General features: G+C 36.0%; 2 protein-coding genes across 2 annotated transcripts; one reads left to right on the top strand and one right to left on the bottom strand.

Moving 5' to 3' along the window:
- Window positions 1-1,392: 1,392 nt before the first annotated feature.
- Window positions 1,393-2,994, bottom strand: LOC111463848 (inositol-tetrakisphosphate 1-kinase 1-like). The gene has a single exon (XM_023107787.1). The coding sequence runs from the start codon at window positions 2,795-2,797 to the stop codon at window positions 1,712-1,714; it is 1,086 nt and encodes a 361-aa protein (XP_022963555.1). The 5' UTR covers window positions 2,798-2,994; the 3' UTR covers window positions 1,393-1,711.
- Window positions 2,995-13,909: 10,915 nt separating this feature from the next.
- Window positions 13,910-17,106, top strand: LOC111463958 (uncharacterized membrane protein At4g09580). Its single transcript, XM_023107996.1, has 4 exons — window positions 13,910-14,417; window positions 15,696-15,966; window positions 16,043-16,213; window positions 16,702-17,106. Exons 1-4 carry the CDS (start codon window positions 14,224-14,226, stop codon window positions 16,825-16,827), a joined length of 762 nt encoding a protein of 253 aa, XP_022963764.1. The 5' UTR covers window positions 13,910-14,223; the 3' UTR covers window positions 16,828-17,106.
- Window positions 17,107-17,891: the final 785 nt, after the last annotated feature.

The raw sequence follows: 17,891 nt of genomic DNA, 5'->3' as shown, positions 1-17,891 counted from the left end.
GTATGATATTGTCCACTTTGAGCGTAAGCTCTCATGGCTTTACTTTTGGTTTCCCCAAAACGTCTCGATACCAATGGAGATGTATTCCTTACTTATAAATCCATTATCAACTAGCCGATGTGGGACTCCTCTCCCTAAAATCCTCAACACATCTGAGGGGTAAAAAGACTGCCATCAATCGTGCAAATGTCCATGAATCTGTAGTCTGTTGTGCGCCATCCGTTCTATTCTGTGGATGTCAACAAACTCATCCGGCCACTTGTGCTTGCCGTCTCTGCCATTCATTCTATTCTAAAAAGATGGAATCAACAAGCTTATCCACCCACTTCCTTGCATAGATTCATACAGGCTCTTGAAGGAATATGGTTATAATATTAATATCAAACTTCAATGAACCACAAAGGGAATACATACAAACTGGATTCTCCAAAATAGTCGGTTCAGAACCTTCATTGTTGGAAATGCAAGCTTACCATGTCATCTACATAGAGAAAAATGCAGAGAACAGGAAGATTTAAGTATCACAAATTGCACAACGCAAAGAAACTTTCAAGGGTGAGAAATGGTATAAATATCATCAGTGGAATTGAAGAAAAAGAAGATTAAACTTCATATGCTTACCTCCTTTGATGCTGCAAAGCCCAATATTGTGTCTCCTCTGCCAGGCCAATACTCATAATATCTAGAGTTCATAGTTCAGATTGACAGCAAAATCATCTCATATATAGATATCTCCTAGAACTTTGATATCACATATAGTAATCAAATGATTTCCCAGTTACACAACAAACAGAATCGCCCATTAACAGCCACCTGAAGGCAAGAAAACTATCTGCAATCTACATGCCATTTACAGTGCAAATCTTATCTCTAAACATAGCTGTTCGAAGAAGCTAACAAATAGTACTAACACAGCATCATCAATTGAAAAGTAATATCATCCTAGCGTTTGTCGAGTTCGTTTGTACAGCCTAACATCACACAAGTTGTATCAAGACACCATAGGACATCATTCAAGAAATGAAACTAGATCTTTTGCACCACATTTACTGACAGTAGTGATCAAAGAAATTCGAATTTAACTTGCCTGATGCGAGATAGATAAGGACACCCCATAACATAATAATCACCCCCACCAGCTACTGGGGCATAGAGATTCCTATTTCATCATATCTTTCTGTCCTATCTTCGTTCATCTTCTTAAAGGGTCTTACCGTATTCATGGGCCCAGGACCATGAACAGCTCTTGCATTTGATGATATGCCAAATGAACTCGAAAAAAGTTCGAGAAAATTACATACATACATACATATAATCCAAAAATAGCACGTCATGCAATAAAAATCTGACGGTCAAGTCACTAGAAGTCTAGAACTTAAATTATTCAAGGAAGGAAAGAACTTCAAATCTAACTTTATTGAGCTTTAATAGAGTAATTCAGAAATATCTATCTCAGAGAAGCGACTGATCGAATGTAGATAGCATCAACAATCATGACATGCTATATTTTTTGTTTGGTGGGGGGGGGGGTGCAAATTTGAGGTAAAGCGAACAGGGGGACCTTCCTGTTCTTCACCATATTATGAACTAGAAACTATAACTCATTTCAGATGTTGAATAGAAGCAGAACATCCTGCTTTTAGCAAATTCAATTTGGATTAGAATCTAAGTCAAGTCAAAAAGAAACAGAAATGATGCTTGCAAGTAGTGTTTAACCTCCTCCATCCCCATTACTGATGCAAGTAAGCATCACAACATTTCTAGAATCATTTGCACAATTGTTCACTTGCCTTTTATCGAAGGCAGGCGGCTCCGAGGCATCATTCTCGAACCAAGCTTTTACGAGCTCGCTGTCTTTCATTCGCATAATGTCAGAGAAGAAATCTGTTAAAATCTTCTCATAACCTGGCATTTTCGCAAAACCAGGAAAGTAATTGATATCAACTATGAGATAACGGTTCCGGTTATTCGAATCCCGCATCACATCGAAGTTGAAGAGGTTGAGCTTCATCGCATGCCTCAATCCTTTGGCGATATCGGTGACGAAACTCAACGGCGGCATCTCGGTGTCGTCCAACTGCATCATCTGATAGTACTTTTCATCAACCCTCTCATGGTTCGTCAAGTTCGATACCTGAGAGAACGATAGCAAACCCTCGACGCTGTCCGATTTCTCCTCAGAAACGTCGGGAAGCGACTTTCTCTTGACGCATTTCACGTGCTGTCCAGCCACATAAACCTTGAATATAACGCCGCCGTGGTTAACAAACTCCTGCAAGACAATGGGAGGTTTAACCTTGTTCAAGGCATCATGATTAAACACGAGCGCCATTTTATGCGATTTGGCACTGCCATCGGCCACCAATGGCTTCGCAATGACTGGAAACTTCAAGGCCTCCCAAGCTCGCCGATCAGATAGTTTCTCCTTATCGTAAATCGCAATCTGCTCCGGAATCCCGAACGACTCATCGTGATTTTCAATCTTCAGCTCCGATACCACCTGAAGCATGGAAATCCTGTTGTGAAGCCTCTCAATCGCATCCAGGGAATCCAAAATCACCGCATTAGGATTCACAACCTTGAAATTCTCCAGTTGCCTCCTCCAATCCGCACCATACAGCTTGTGGAGAACGCAATCAAAGGCTCCTTGATCAACAAGCGGCCGGTCCGTATCGATCCGAACAAGATCGATACCTCGCGACTCTGCAAGCCTCACCAACGAATCTCGTATGAAACTCCTCCGCTTCTTCGGCATAAGCGCATACCCGACACAGAATCTCCGTCCAACTTCCGCCATTGACACCAATAACAAGAAATACAAATGGGAAAACACTCATAAGAACAGTTACAGAAAGGTAAAATCTACAGAGAACTTCATCAATATTCCATCCAGAATTATAATCACAGCCTTTCGTTTCGTTTCATTTCGATTTGAAAGAACAATGAAAAAAAAAAAAAAAACGCTTCTGATCCGAAACAGAGAGAAGAAACAGACAGGAATTCGGGAATGAAGAGGAGAAGGGGAGGGGTATATATATAGCGTGGATAAAAAGGGAGGGCAGGGGCTTTGATAAAATAACCCGCATAATTGGTAGGGTGAAAAGACACAGTGTACACGTGGCATATTCTGTTGCAATATGCGGATTCCCGTCACGGGATCACACCACGGCGATCACCAAGGTCAACCAGTGTTCAAACGAGGAAACGGATTTGGATTTTATTACTATTTCAATTTCAATTCAACAAAATATTATAATATACATTTTTATTTAATTTAATTGCACAAAGCACCGGGCATTATTTTAGATCATATGACTCGAGAACCTAATCAATTTGAACTATCTAACGATCGTGTTAATTTCTTCTTCTTTTGGTGTCTTCGTGAGAATTTTCTTAGAAAGCAGGTTAATTGGGACAAAACATATTAAAAGAACTCCCGAGAATTTTCAATCTTATAACTATCGTGACCATGTTGTAAGGGATGCAGGAAAAGGTTAGTCATTAAGTGAACCGAGACCACCTCTAACTGAGAACAATCCTAAAGTTAAACGTGTTTTGCTGGGTGAACTCCTAAGAATTTTCATAAAAAATATAATGAAAAGACTCGTGTTGGTTTGGTCTATAGGGATAATTTTTCAGTCTAACATGACCTAGCAAGGTGGTAAAGCCAGTGTCGTAACGTGCCGACCAGGTGCTGAATTTAGATGTGACACCGGCTAAAAAACGCTTATAAGAAATAAAAAATGACAAAACATGCTAAAATCAGTCGGGTTTATATGTTTTGAAAATATATAAAATTTAGAGTTTTATAATTTATGTAATAAATAAAATGTCATTTTAACCTACTTTTGTTGGTAAAGAAATTAAAAAAAAAAAAAAGGAAGAATATTGGGCAAACTTTTAACATTCTTTATATCTAGATGAAATGTTCTCCTTTCTATATCTACTTTATCCGAATATTGTCACAAATTAATTTAAAATAAAAACATATACGTAACTTTTGAATACAATATCAATATGATCTTATCTAGAATATTCCATTTGTAAATACATAAGAAATTATAAATTAAAAAAAAACTTAGAAATAATATCCGAATAATCTTAGGAATATAAATATGATTAAAGTCGGTGGGTTTCAAAAATACCCTTACAGCTTCAAAAATTTCATTAACAATAGTATAAGGGATGGGAAGCCCGAAAGGAAAAGCCCAAATAGGACAATATCTGCTAGCGGTGGATCTGGACTGTTATAAATGGTATCAGAGCTAAACACCGGACGATGTGCCAGCCTTCTCGCTCTTCCCCGAAGGGGGTAGACACGAGGCGGTGTGCCAGTAAGGACGCTGGCCCCAAAGGGGGATGGATTTTGGGGCGGTCCCACATCAATTGGAGGAAGGAAAGAGTGCCAACGAGGACGTTAGGTCCCGAAGGGGGGTGGATTATGATGTCCCACATTGGTTGGGAAGGACAACAAACCACCATTTATATGGGTGTGGAAACTTTCCCCTAGCAGACACGTTTTAAAGCCTTGAGGAGAAGCTCAAAAGGACAAGCCCAAAAAGGACAATATCCGGTGGATCTGGGCTGTTACAGGTTAATATCACGATTAAAAAATACTCATTAACTTTCTAAAAAAGTTACCGTTACAATCTTTAAAATTGAGGAGGGTATCTATGAGGTGTAGATAGATGGTAAAAGTGTTAATTTTTTTAAATAAAATACTAACATTTTTTTATTTAAAATTAATGACAAAGGTATTTTTTTAAACTTATACATGCATACATACGTATGTAGGTACTGTTAGGATCGATACCAGTTGTTAGCTCTGATACCAATTGTTAGGATCGCTCAACCATGCACGCACTCGATCAAGATGAACACAAAGAACAGGAAAGAGAAAATACAAAAAGAAATATTGGCTAAAGGTTTTATATTGATGATTTCAAGTATGTAGGTATATATATATGGTTTCAATTTATTAAATATAGATTTAAACCTACGAGATATAATCTAACAAATATATCTCTATCAAATCTTTACCAAACATCTACCACATATATCTTCATCAGATCTTTACTAATATATCTTCCAAATATATTTTTATCAGATATAGGCATCAGGCTTTATATCCCAACAGGTATATATATATATAGAGTCAATAATAAGCTTAGTATAACTCTCGATAATGGTATGTTTAGATACTATAAGACGGGGTTTTTTAACAGTACATAGTGTAAAAGTCAAAGGTTTGACCTTTTAATTTAGTAAATATGTGTTTGTTAATGTCGGTTGAATATACTAATAGTAAAAACATAGTACCAATGTTTTTATGTTTTCAACGTAGTGTTGCACGTGGACATCTATATTTAGATTTTTGTGGTTGACTTTTGTGTCTTTTCATTATTTAATAAATAGATTAATTGAAAAGGAATTAGAAAGAGAATGAAATTTGGCTTGTGTTGGCTTTCGGATAGAACTTATCCTTTTATAGAGCTCATCGGAATATCCAATACAATAATTCGATTACGTGTAGCCTTAGAAGCAACTTCTTTCTAGAAATCTTTTTCGGGTTTTAATATTGACGTACCCACAGTCTAATAATTCAAGCTCACTGCTAGTAGATATTATCCGCTTTTGTTCGTTACGTATCGTTATCAGCCTAGAGAGGTTTCTGCACGTTTATAAGAAATGTTTTGTTCTCATTTCCAATCTATGTGAGGTCTTACAATCCACCCCTGTTGGGAGCCAACATCTTCGTTGATACACTGCTCAGTGTCAATCTAAGCCCACACTTGTAGATATTGTTCGTTTTGGCTCGTTATGTATCAATGTCAACCTCACGATTTTATTCTCAAGAAATTACTGAAGAGGTTACTATAATGTGGCTGACATGGCTTGACCTCGACATTTCCCTTCATCTCATGTGACATGATCACGTTACCTATCTCTCGCTTTTAAGAGTGAAGATTATCCTCGCAAACCAACACGGATGAGGTCTTACAATCCACCCCTGTTGTAAGCCAACGTCTTCGTTGGTACACCGCCCAGTGTCAACCCAGGCTCACACTTGCAGATATTGTTCACTTTGGTCCGTTAAGTATCGCTGTCAGCCTCACGATTTTATTCTCAAGAAATTATTGAAGAGGTTACTATAATGTGGCTAACAAAGCTTGGCCTCGACATTTCCCTTCATCTCATGTGACATGATCACGTTACTTATTTCTCGCTTCTAAGAGTGAAGATTATCCCCACAAACCAACACGAATCCTTTCACCTTCTTTTTCGATAGCTCAATCATAAGAACTTCAAAGTTAGGTGTGTTTTGCTTAGAACAATCCTATGTTGGGTGACCTCTTAAAAATTTTCTTAAGAAGCATATGAGTGCGAACAAATCATGCTGAAAGAAATCGAATTAGCCTATGGGGATAGTTTTCACTCTTAGAACCAAGAAGTAAGTAACGTGACCATGTCGTAGGAGGATGTAGGAGGATGCCGAGACCATCAATAGTTTACACTCTTAGAAGTGAGAAGTAAGTAACGTGACAATATCGTAGGAGGATGTAGGAGGATGCCCGAGACCATCAAGTATCAAATTCAAATTCTGAATCCTAAACACGAGACGTTCCAATAACCCTACTCGAACACGAGGATGCATACTTAACTACTAAGATAACTATTTACTTTCCATTTTAGAAAGATTGACTAAATCAAGATTTCTTATCCATTGGTCAAACATTTATGATGAGAGAGAGAAGAGAGAGAAAGAAAATTAAGATGGGTTGACCTAATTTGTGATATGAACTTACGTGGGCCATTCATAGCCACAAGTTGGGAGGATAATCATTCATCAAAAGTGGCATATATTATAATATATGATAGCTCCTTTTATTTATATATATATATATATATATATATATATAATCATTGGAGTTTATATATAAAAAATATAGTTAGTGGAANCTAATATATCTTCCAAATATATTTTTATCAGATATAGGCATCAGGCTTTATATCCCAACAGGTATATATATATATAGAGTCAATAATAAGCTTAGTATAACTCTCGATAATGGTATGTTTAGATACTATAAGACGGGGTTTTTTAACAGTACATAGTGTAAAAGTCAAAGGTTTGACCTTTTAATTTAGTAAATATGTGTTTGTTAATGTCGGTTGAATATACTAATAGTAAAAACATAGTACCAATGTTTTTATGTTTTCAACGTAGTGTTGCACGTGGACATCTATATTTAGATTTTTGTGGTTGACTTTTGTGTCTTTTCATTATTTAATAAATAGATTAATTGAAAAGGAATTAGAAAGAGAATGAAATTTGGCTTGTGTTGGCTTTCGGATAGAACTTATCCTTTTATAGAGCTCATCGGAATATCCAATACAATAATTCGATTACGTGTAGCCTTAGAAGCAACTTCTTTCTAGAAATCTTTTTCGGGTTTTAATATTGACGTACCCACAGTCTAATAATTCAAGCTCACTGCTAGTAGATATTATCCGCTTTTGTTCGTTACGTATCGTTATCAGCCTAGAGAGGTTTCTGCACGTTTATAAGAAATGTTTTGTTCTCATTTCCAATCTATGTGAGGTCTTACAATCCACCCCTGTTGGGAGCCAACATCTTCGTTGATACACTGCTCAGTGTCAATCTAAGCCCACACTTGTAGATATTGTTCGTTTTGGCTCGTTATGTATCAATGTCAACCTCACGATTTTATTCTCAAGAAATTACTGAAGAGGTTACTATAATGTGGCTGACATGGCTTGACCTCGACATTTCCCTTCATCTCATGTGACATGATCACGTTACCTATCTCTCGCTTTTAAGAGTGAAGATTATCCTCGCAAACCAACACGGATGAGGTCTTACAATCCACCCCTGTTGTAAGCCAACGTCTTCGTTGGTACACCGCCCAGTGTCAACCCAGGCTCACACTTGCAGATATTGTTCACTTTGGTCCGTTAAGTATCGCTGTCAGCCTCACGATTTTATTCTCAAGAAATTATTGAAGAGGTTACTATAATGTGGCTAACAAAGCTTGGCCTCGACATTTCCCTTCATCTCATGTGACATGATCACGTTACTTATTTCTCGCTTCTAAGAGTGAAGATTATCCCCACAAACCAACACGAATCCTTTCACCTTCTTTTTCGATAGCTCAATCATAAGAACTTCAAAGTTAGGTGTGTTTTGCTTAGAACAATCCTATGTTGGGTGACCTCTTAAAAATTTTCTTAAGAAGCATATGAGTGCGAACAAATCATGCTGAAAGAAATCGAATTAGCCTATGGGGATAGTTTTCACTCTTAGAACCAAGAAGTAAGTAACGTGACCATGTCGTAGGAGGATGTAGGAGGATGCCGAGACCATCAATAGTTTACACTCTTAGAAGTGAGAAGTAAGTAACGTGACAATATCGTAGGAGGATGTAGGAGGATGCCCGAGACCATCAAGTATCAAATTCAAATTCTGAATCCTAAACACGAGACGTTCCAATAACCCTACTCGAACACGAGGATGCATACTTAACTACTAAGATAACTATTTACTTTCCATTTTAGAAAGATTGACTAAATCAAGATTTCTTATCCATTGGTCAAACATTTATGATGAGAGAGAGAAGAGAGAGAAAGAAAATTAAGATGGGTTGACCTAATTTGTGATATGAACTTACGTGGGCCATTCATAGCCACAAGTTGGGAGGATAATCATTCATCAAAAGTGGCATATATTATAATATATGATAGCTCCTTTTATTTATATATATATATATATATATATATATATAATCATTGGAGTTTATATATAAAAAATATAGTTAGTGGAAATTTTTAATAATCTTATGGATAAAGATTGTTGTTCTTAATTAATTAATTAATTAATGTATTAAAATGTGAATATGTCGGGACGGCGACTAATAGATTAGAGGTTTGAATATTTAACGTATACTTGTTAAAAGCTAAAAAAACGTTATTTTATGTTTAAATTTGAGATAGGGATGTACACTGGTTGGGAATATCTTTTGGACAGACTCGAAATGGGTTAATAACTCGAACAACCTGAATAGAGTTCACACTCCAACCAAATCCAACTTTCTACTTTCGGGTTGGGTTGGGTCCCCCGTTTGTTTTTTTTTTAATTATTTAAAAATAATAATTATCCATAGTACATGTTACATAGCATCGGTTACAAACGTTAGATATTTTTAATCTTTATAATAATCTTAAAAGTCCTGTAAGATTTGATTGTAACCCTATTTTCAAGTTGGTCGGGTTGACCTAACTAAAAGAATGTCAACCCACGAATCAACCTGAATTTTTTATTTTTAAAAAATTCAACCCAACTCAACCCGATCCATCTAACTCAATTCAAATTCTATGATTTGAGTTGGATAATTCGAGTTGGTCGAACTCTCGAATCATTTAAACATCTATATTAATTATTTTACGAATATTTAAATTGAGAGAGCCTTTAGCTTAAGAGGTTGTCTCTTTTCATGATGGACAATTATTTCAAAGCAAACAATGAGAGAATGGCAGTCAATTTTAAATCAAAGTAAATCACCAAATAAAAGTAAAAGGTGTTAAAAAAAATGTAATTTCTTTTATTTTAAAATCTTTTGGTAAGCAACGTTTTAAATGTCGAATGTTGACGTTAATGGAAATGTCATTGTCTTAATATAATAAACATGCTGTCGGAAAATATTGTGATAATTAGGGGTATACATTGAACCAGACAACTTGAACCGACTCCACCTGAATCACTGGACTGAGTTAGCCTTTCAAATTGGGATTCGAGTTTCAAGTTTATTGGACAAAATTTCAAATTGATTTGAACGGAAACCAATCTTATAGAGTATTATAAAATAACTTGGGTAATTTATTTTAACAACCAAACAACTCAACCCAATATCAGAGGGTTGGATTGGGTTACCAATCTAACCAACTCGAACTTTTGGGTTGGTCTAAAAAATTCTCTCAACTCATTGTTATTGGGTTGAGTTGTCGAGTTTGTCAGGTTGTTAAAAAAAAAAAATCGTTTTTTAAAAAATTTTACAATTTTTAGATGAGTTTACCAAATCTAACCAACTCGAACTTTTGGGTTGGTCTAGGTTGTTAAAAAAAATAGTATGATATTGTCCACTTTGTGCATAAGTACCCGTGACTTTGCTTTGGGCTTTACAAAACGCCTCATACCAATAGAGATAGTATTATTTAATTATAAATCCATGATCATTCCCTAAATTCTCTAAATTAGCCGATGTGGGACTTTCACCCAACAAGTCGAGCTGACCCAACAAAACAAACATGTCAACCTGCAAACCGATCTAAAATTTTCAACTTTCTAAACATTCATCGTAGTCTGAATCGAGAAAAATCTAACTCAACCCAACCTATCTGATTACGAGGACATATAAACACCTCTTGCATTTGGGCTGGGCTTAAAACGAGCAGACTGTAAAATACCCACTTAAACAGGCCCAATGGGCCATTTGAGTGACGGACCGTGGACGGCCCAAGCCCAAATCATTAGTTCTCACGATTTACGCTTCATTTTATTTTAATTATTATTTTTTTTTTACTAAAATTTGTGAGAGATGTAATTATGGACCCTTGAATTTATGAAAATCTCGATTATTACATTATTATTAATGCTATTTTTATTATAATTTGATAATATTAAATACCCCAAACTTTAATGGTGGCTGAATTGGAATAATTTATTTAATTTTCTTTTTTAAATCTATTTTATTATGTTACCTTCATATTAAAAGTCACGTCATAATAGATTAATAATATATGTTACAAAGGTTAAATATATTTTATTTTTATTGTAATCTTAAAAGTAGGGTATAGTTAGGTTAGGTTGTAACATATTTTCACGTTAGTGTGTTGACTTAATTAAAAATTCAACCCGACCCAAATCGAATTTTTTTTAACACAATCCAACCTTCATGGTTGTATTGGGTAATCAGGTTGGTCGAGTTATTAGTTGAGTTGCCGGTGCTAAGTATATGGAGAATATATACTCCAGTTCAACAAGCCTAATTCTAATGGTTTTGTTTCGAAGCAAAGGGGCGGTTCGTCCTATTCAGATATTCACGACCAAGAACCACTGGATTCTCTTTCGGGTAGGCCCTGAAGAAGGAAGGTTGGAATGCCAACAAGCGTCTATTATTGAATTCACCCGCCCCGATAGTACCCCATTTTTGGAACGTCCAGTGCCAAAGTAACTGAAAGAAAAAATTGTATTCATTTTTTTCGTGATGTTATGTATTGATCACTATGCTATGACGAATTCTTATGAAAAAATTGTGTCTTCCAAATAGAATCTGATAAGTGAGATGAAGTATTTACTTAATCTGAAGAACGATTTATCGAAATAATGAGTCATCACTGATATCGACACATTTGAGATTGGCAAATGTTCGGGAGTTTCTCTATTCTGTTAAATAAAAAGTATTAATTTTACGGTTTGAATTATTATTTTTAACATTATAGTAAAAAAAAAAAAATAGTGTGAGATTTTTCTTTTTTAAAAAAAATTAAATATCGGACCTCGACGTATATAGTTTAAAAATAAATTAGAAAATAAAATATTTTAAAAATAATGTTATCCAATTTCACTTAATTGTCCATTGTGGTTTTTATATTAATTAAAGCTCAATCAATTTAATTATTCAATTAATATATAACATCATCAATTAAAATAATAAAAATTCAAAGACGAAACATATTTGAAATTTATTTAAGGATAGAAATAAACTAAAATTTTAATTTAATAAAAAAAATATTAAACAAAAAATGAGAAGCTTGAAAAGACAGTTTTAGCCCATCATATTGGCAGAGGAAAACATCGAGGAGGAGAAAGAGACAAAGGGCAAAAAAGTCATTTCAAAATTTTGTAATATTAAAAAATTCCACGAGAATAATTGGCACATGGGATCGACCGACATGGGAGGAAAGGGAATGATATGAGGAAGGGTAATTTAGGTATTTCACTATGTGCGCGCCGTAACCCACCAGATCACGTGCTTATCGTGGCTTACGTGGCTCTGTCGTTTTTTGTTTTTGTTTTTAGTTTATTATTATATATATATATATATATATATATATGTTTATTAATAATTTATTTAAAAATAATAACATTTATTCCGGATATTTAGAAATAATATAGTAAGATTGTATTATTGAAGTTAATAAATAAATAGAATTATTTTCCACCTAATTTCAAATTTTTATTAATGAGTTCTTCAACTTTATAAAATCAAATAAATCTCTTAAATTTTTATTTTATCTTTAAAAATTTTAACTAAATTATTAAGCGTAAAAATTGAATTAATTTTATGTAAGTGAGTCCGTAAATTTTAAATGATGTTTAATAAGTTAAATACAAATCTAAAGTTTAAGAATCTATTAATATTTATTAAAAAAAAATTAAAAATAAGAGAGAAAAAATGTAATTTAGGTAAGTTTTAGAAGCGGATTGTTAAATTAAGATTTACGATGACTCGTAAATTTTAACTCAATTAAATAAGGTAAGATAAGCCTATTATTACGTGACGACAACAGACAACTAATGTTCCAATATTAGAGATGTCCACGAAGAGGGTAGGGACAGGAAGTCTTCTCGGAATATTTTGAGGATCCGAGCGGTGATTTTCTTATATGGAATATGGAGAGATTGAATTCTCTATGGATTTTTTTTTATTTTATAATATAATTCTTATTTTAAAAATGTAAACAAAAAAAATAATTTCTAAATATGTAATTGGAAGACGGATCAATAAATAAATAAATAAATAAATAAATAAAACCGGCTTTATTAAATTTATAATAGAAATATACATACACACATATGTAAAAAAGCGGGGATGGAGAAAGGGAATTGAGTCTCTGTCTTCGACCTTGTTCATCTAACGAGGAGAAATTTCTCACCACTCTGTTCCCCATCTGTGTTTAAATGGCAATCTCGCCCCATGTGGGGATACAGTTTTCGTCTTCGACCTTGTTCATTTAACGAGGATAAATCTCTCACCACTCTCTTCTTCATTCCTATTTAAACGGGATTTCTCGGCTCAATGGGAATACAGTGAGAATACAGTCTCCATTTTCGACCCTGTTCATCTAATAAGGAGAAATCTCTCACCACTCTCTTCCTCGTCCTTGTTTAAACTGTAACTCCTAGCTCTATAGGAATACAGTCTCTGACTTCAACCCTATTCATCTAACGAGGATAAATGTCGTACCACTCTCTTCCTCATCACTGTTTAAACGGGATTTCTCGGCTCAGTGGGAATATAGTGGAATACAGTCTACGTCTTCGACCCCATTCAACTAACAAAGAGAAATCTCTCGCCACTCTCTTCTCCATCCCTATTTAAACGGTAATCCTCGGCTCAGTGGGAATACAGTGTCCATCTTCGACCCCGTTCATCTAACAAGGAGAAATCTCTCACCACTCTCTTCCCCATACCTATCTAAACGATAATTCTCAACTCCGTGGGAATATAGTCTCCATTTTCGACCCCATTCATTTAACGAGGAGAAATCTCTCACAACTCTCTTCCTCATCCCTGTCTAATAAGAAATTCTCCGCTCTGTTCCATTCAAGGACAACAAATATCGAGATACACGACTCGACACATTAATTTAAGCATCATCCAACACTATAAGACATGTATATCAACATCAATCATCTATCATACCAAGCCAACCAAATGAATAATTAATATGAAATTGTTGAGTACAAAAAATTGTAAACACATTAGACTTTGTAAAAACATTGTTGTTTATATTAGTTTTTTAAAAAAAAATTGAAATGAAAAACGAGTTTGGAATACAATTTGTGGAGTGGAGCCACTGAAAATGATACGACGGAGGAGGAAATTGCGAAGAACTGACCACATCCACAATGAAAAACAACCATCGAATTTCAAAGGCCTTTGTTCAATTCAAAGGCCTTATTTAAGGCTTCCAAGACATGCCAATCTCTGTATTGCGTATTGAATTTTCTGCGAATATTCTGTTTCTTTCTCCCTCTCTCAAGGAGTGACCCTAAAGGAAAGAAGATTGTTGTTAAAACAGATTTCAATTTCGTTTCTGTTTCTGTTTCTCTTTCTTCATCCTTTCCTCTGGGTTTTCTGTTTGTTTCCCGAGAAAACAACGGAAAGTGAAAAAGGGGATCCGGGAAAATCCTTGAGGAAAATGGAGAAGAAAGGGGAAAAGAATGTGGGCGAAAAGATGAGCAAATTTCAATTGAGTTTTTGGGATTTGGCTGTGTTTAGCACCGTTGTTATTGCCTTCCTTTTTGGCCTTCTTTGTGTTTACCTAACCATGCCGGCCTCCGATTATAGCTTTCTTAAGCTTCCTCGCAACCTTCAAGATCTTCAAATCCTCAGGTATTTCTTCTGTTCATTGCGTTTTCTTTCGATTTTGATGATGGATTTTTTCGTTTCGTTCGTTTTGTGGATTCTTTTTTGTGTTTGATCGCTTGATTAGGTCATTTTTCTTGTGATTTCTGGAATTGGGTTTGGCTGTGTTCTTGTTCTTGGAGTGATTAGCTAAGCTTTTAATGGCTTGCTCTTGAATGATTTGATTGTCTTTTGAATGGGCGCTAAATACTTCTTTTAGGGAGTTTCAAATTCAAGTGTTTGTATCAGAAATATGATCAGATCTGACACTTTCCTTGATAATGTTCTTGTGGGATTCTTATGGTTCTGGCTGATGAGATTTTGGCAGCACTTTCTTGAATGTTTGTGGATATGGTTTGTGTGCGATCCACGTTGGTTGGAGAGGGGAACGAAACATTCCTTATAAGGATGAGGAAACCTCTCCCTAACCGTGAGGCTGACAGCTATGCGTCACGAGGAAAAACGGACAATATCTATTAGTAATGAACTTGGGTTGTTACAAATGGTATTAGAGTCAAACACTCGAGGACGCTGGCCACCAAGGGAAGTGGATTGTGAGATCCCACGTTGGTTGGAGAGGGGAACGAAACATTCCTTATAAGGGTGTGGAAACCTCTCCCTAGTAGATGCGTTTTAAAATCGTGAGGCTGATGGTGATACGTAATGGGTCAAAGCAAACAATATTTGCTAGTGGTGGGTTTGGGCTGTTACAAATGGCATTAGAGCCAGACACTGGGCCGTGTGCTAGCGAGGATGCTGGTCCTCAAGGGAGATGAATTGTGAGATCTCACGTTGGTTGCAGAGGGGAAAGAAACATTTCTTATAAGGGTGTGGAAACCTCTCCCTAGTAGATTGCGTTTTAAAATCGTGAGATTGATGGTGATACGTAATGGGCTAAAGCAACCAATATCTGCTAGCGGTGGGTTTGGGCCATTACAAATGGCATTAGAGCCGGACACTAGGCCGTGTGCCATCGAGGATGCTGGTCTCCAAGGGAAATGGATTGTGAGATCTCATATTGGTCGGAGAGCGGAATGAAGCATTCCTTTACAAGAGTGTGAAAACCTCTCTCTAATAGACACGTTTTAAAACCGTGAGACTGACGACAATACGTAATGGGCCAAAACAGACAATATCTACTAGCGGTGGGCTTGGGTTATTACTTATCTCGTCATAAATGTTGCTATGTAAAAGCTTGTGGATGGTTAAAATGTGGCTAGAATGTTTGGATATGGATTATTGTTTGATGAATATTCTTTCTTTTAGAGATCACCTTGAGGAATATACAAGTGACTACACTGCACAGGTCTTAGTAGGATACTGCGTTGTATACATCTTTATGCAAACCTTCATGATACCTGGAACTGTTTTCATGTCACTGCTGGCTGGAGCCCTTTTCGGGGTCTTCAAGGGCGTTGCTCTCGTTGTCTTCACCGCTACAGCTGGAGCTTCCTCTTGCTATTTCCTCTCGAAGATGATCGGGAAGCCCCTCGCCTTTACTCTTTGGCCTGACAAGGTGAAGTTCTTTCAAGATCAGGTAAGTTTCATATCCCCGTCTCTTTCGTAGTCGATTCTATAAGGTTTTTTCGATGTTGAATCGATTCCTCTCTCAGGTTTCTAGGAGAAGGGAAGGGCTGTTGAACTACATGCTTTTTCTAAGATTGACTCCGACCTTGCCAAATACATTCATCAATGTTGCATCTCCGATCGTCGATGTGCCTTACCATACCTTCTTCTTTGCTACCGTCGTTGGTCTCATCCCGGCTGCCTACGTTACAGTCAAGGTAATCACTTCTCCATTGCTGTTGTTTGTCTTTGTGTTGCTTGTAGCTCATTGTCATGGGTTTCTAGAGAGGGATGATGTGAGATCGGTTAGATAGGGGAATGAACCATTCCTTATAAGGGTGTGGAAACCTCTTCCTAGTAGACACGTTTTAAAAACCTCTGTTAGTGGTGGGCTTGGTTTGTTACAAATAGTATTAGAGCTAGACATCGGTCGGTGTGCCAGCGGGACGCTGGCCCCCAAGGGAGGTGGATTGTAAGATCCCACACCGGTTGGAGAGGGAAACGAAACATTCCTTATAAGGGTGTGGAAACCTCTCCCTAATTACATAGTTCGGAAATGCAGTTAGAAGCATACTTGACATTCTTAGGTGAGTGAGTGAGAGTGAGTGAAGAACTAACGTTGATTTGGCTGTTTGCTTCTCAGCTCATATATTGATGTTTCTAAACTGTATATTGAGTGACTCGAACATCTCGAATTGTATGACAGGCTGGGCTGACGCTTGGAGAATTGCAATCGGTTGGTGATCTTTACGACTTCAACTCGATTGCCACATTGTTTCTGATCGGAATTGTGTCGGTGACCCCGACATTAGTTGGCAAGAGTAAAGCATAGGATCCTATGGCGTAACGCTTGAGCAAATTTGCAGCCTCGTTCCTTGTACAGGTACAGTGTCATCACCCGAACAAGCCATTGAAGGTGATTATGGATCGTTTGGTGTCGAATATAATGTGGATGTCGGGTTTGGAGGGGATTGGGAGAAGGGTCAGAGTTATTAAATTTGGATAATTGTATTTGATTGACCAGAAAAATGATAAAAGGAATGATCATATTCATTTGATTCCCCAGAAAATTATAAAATGGAAGATCATATTCATTTGTGAATATTTTGTTTATATTCTGGAAAATTTGTAATATCTTTTGAATATTCGATTTCTCGATCAAATGTAAATATCTTTCGTCTAGTTGAGTTATGCTCGTGAAAAAGTTGAAAGTAATCCATAAATAGATATTATAAAGTACATATTTTTTTAAATATAGCCTAAATTTATAATTTTTTTTAAAGATTAATTATATGACAAAAATATGTCACTTTTTTTAACATTATATTTGAAAAAATAAAAAATTGGACCTTTTGAAAAATATTTTTTAAGAGGTTAGTTGTCCGGTTTTCTCGATTTGATTTAGCTTCAATTAGCTTCGTTGTTCTGTTTTAATCACTATAGGAGATATTCGAATCATTTTTAGCTAGAGAAGATGAGACGCTAAAAATGAAAGTGTTTGGAACGCATACCGAAAAGATACCAATGAAGCCGACCATTAATGACTAGTTCAAAGACCAACAACGGATCAAAAGGGACCGCTCTTAGAAAATGAAAGAAAAGCAAACTCTCATAGTTCTTTGTCCGGCTCCAACTACTTCTTGAGGTGAGGTACTTATTTCGGTTTGAAAAGGGGTCGCCCTTTTTTTGGTTGAAGTAGCCACTACTTTGGTCATAGTCAATTTAAACACATAAATCCAGTCCATTTATAGTACAAGCTATTGTTTTGGACAATTAATAATATTAACACGGTTTATATCTGATTTTAAGATAGTTGAGTTATGTTCGCTTCCATGAATAGACTATGCTCGGTAATATCATAAGTGAACATGAATTTTAGTTGAGCTAAACCTAGGA

The sequence above is a fragment of the Cucurbita moschata genome, unplaced genomic scaffold, assembly GCF_002738365.1.
Source record: "Cucurbita moschata cultivar Rifu unplaced genomic scaffold, Cmos_1.0 Cmo_Scf00029, whole genome shotgun sequence".
In the NCBI taxonomy this organism is placed as follows: domain Eukaryota; kingdom Viridiplantae; phylum Streptophyta; class Magnoliopsida; order Cucurbitales; family Cucurbitaceae; genus Cucurbita; species Cucurbita moschata.
This window is presented reverse-complemented; position numbering and strand designations above follow the sequence as displayed.

What these genes read in the sequence shown, in the direction of transcription:
- LOC111463958 (XM_023107996.1), top strand. Translation starts at nt 14,224, where the DNA reads ATGGAGAAGAAAGGGGAAAAGAATGTGGGCGAAAAGATGAGCAAATTT. An exon ending in TGAAGTTCTTTCAAGATCAG is followed by an intron (nt 15,967 to 16,042) that starts GTAAGTTTCATA and finishes TTCCTCTCTCAG; the next exon opens with GTTTCTAGGAGAAGGGAAGG. An exon ending in CTGCCTACGTTACAGTCAAG is followed by an intron (nt 16,214 to 16,701) that starts GTAATCACTTCT and finishes ATTGTATGACAG; the next exon opens with GCTGGGCTGACGCTTGGAGA.
- LOC111463848 (XM_023107787.1), bottom strand. Translation starts at nt 2,797, where the DNA reads ATGGCGGAAGTTGGACGGAGATTCTGTGTCGGGTATGCGCTTATGCCG.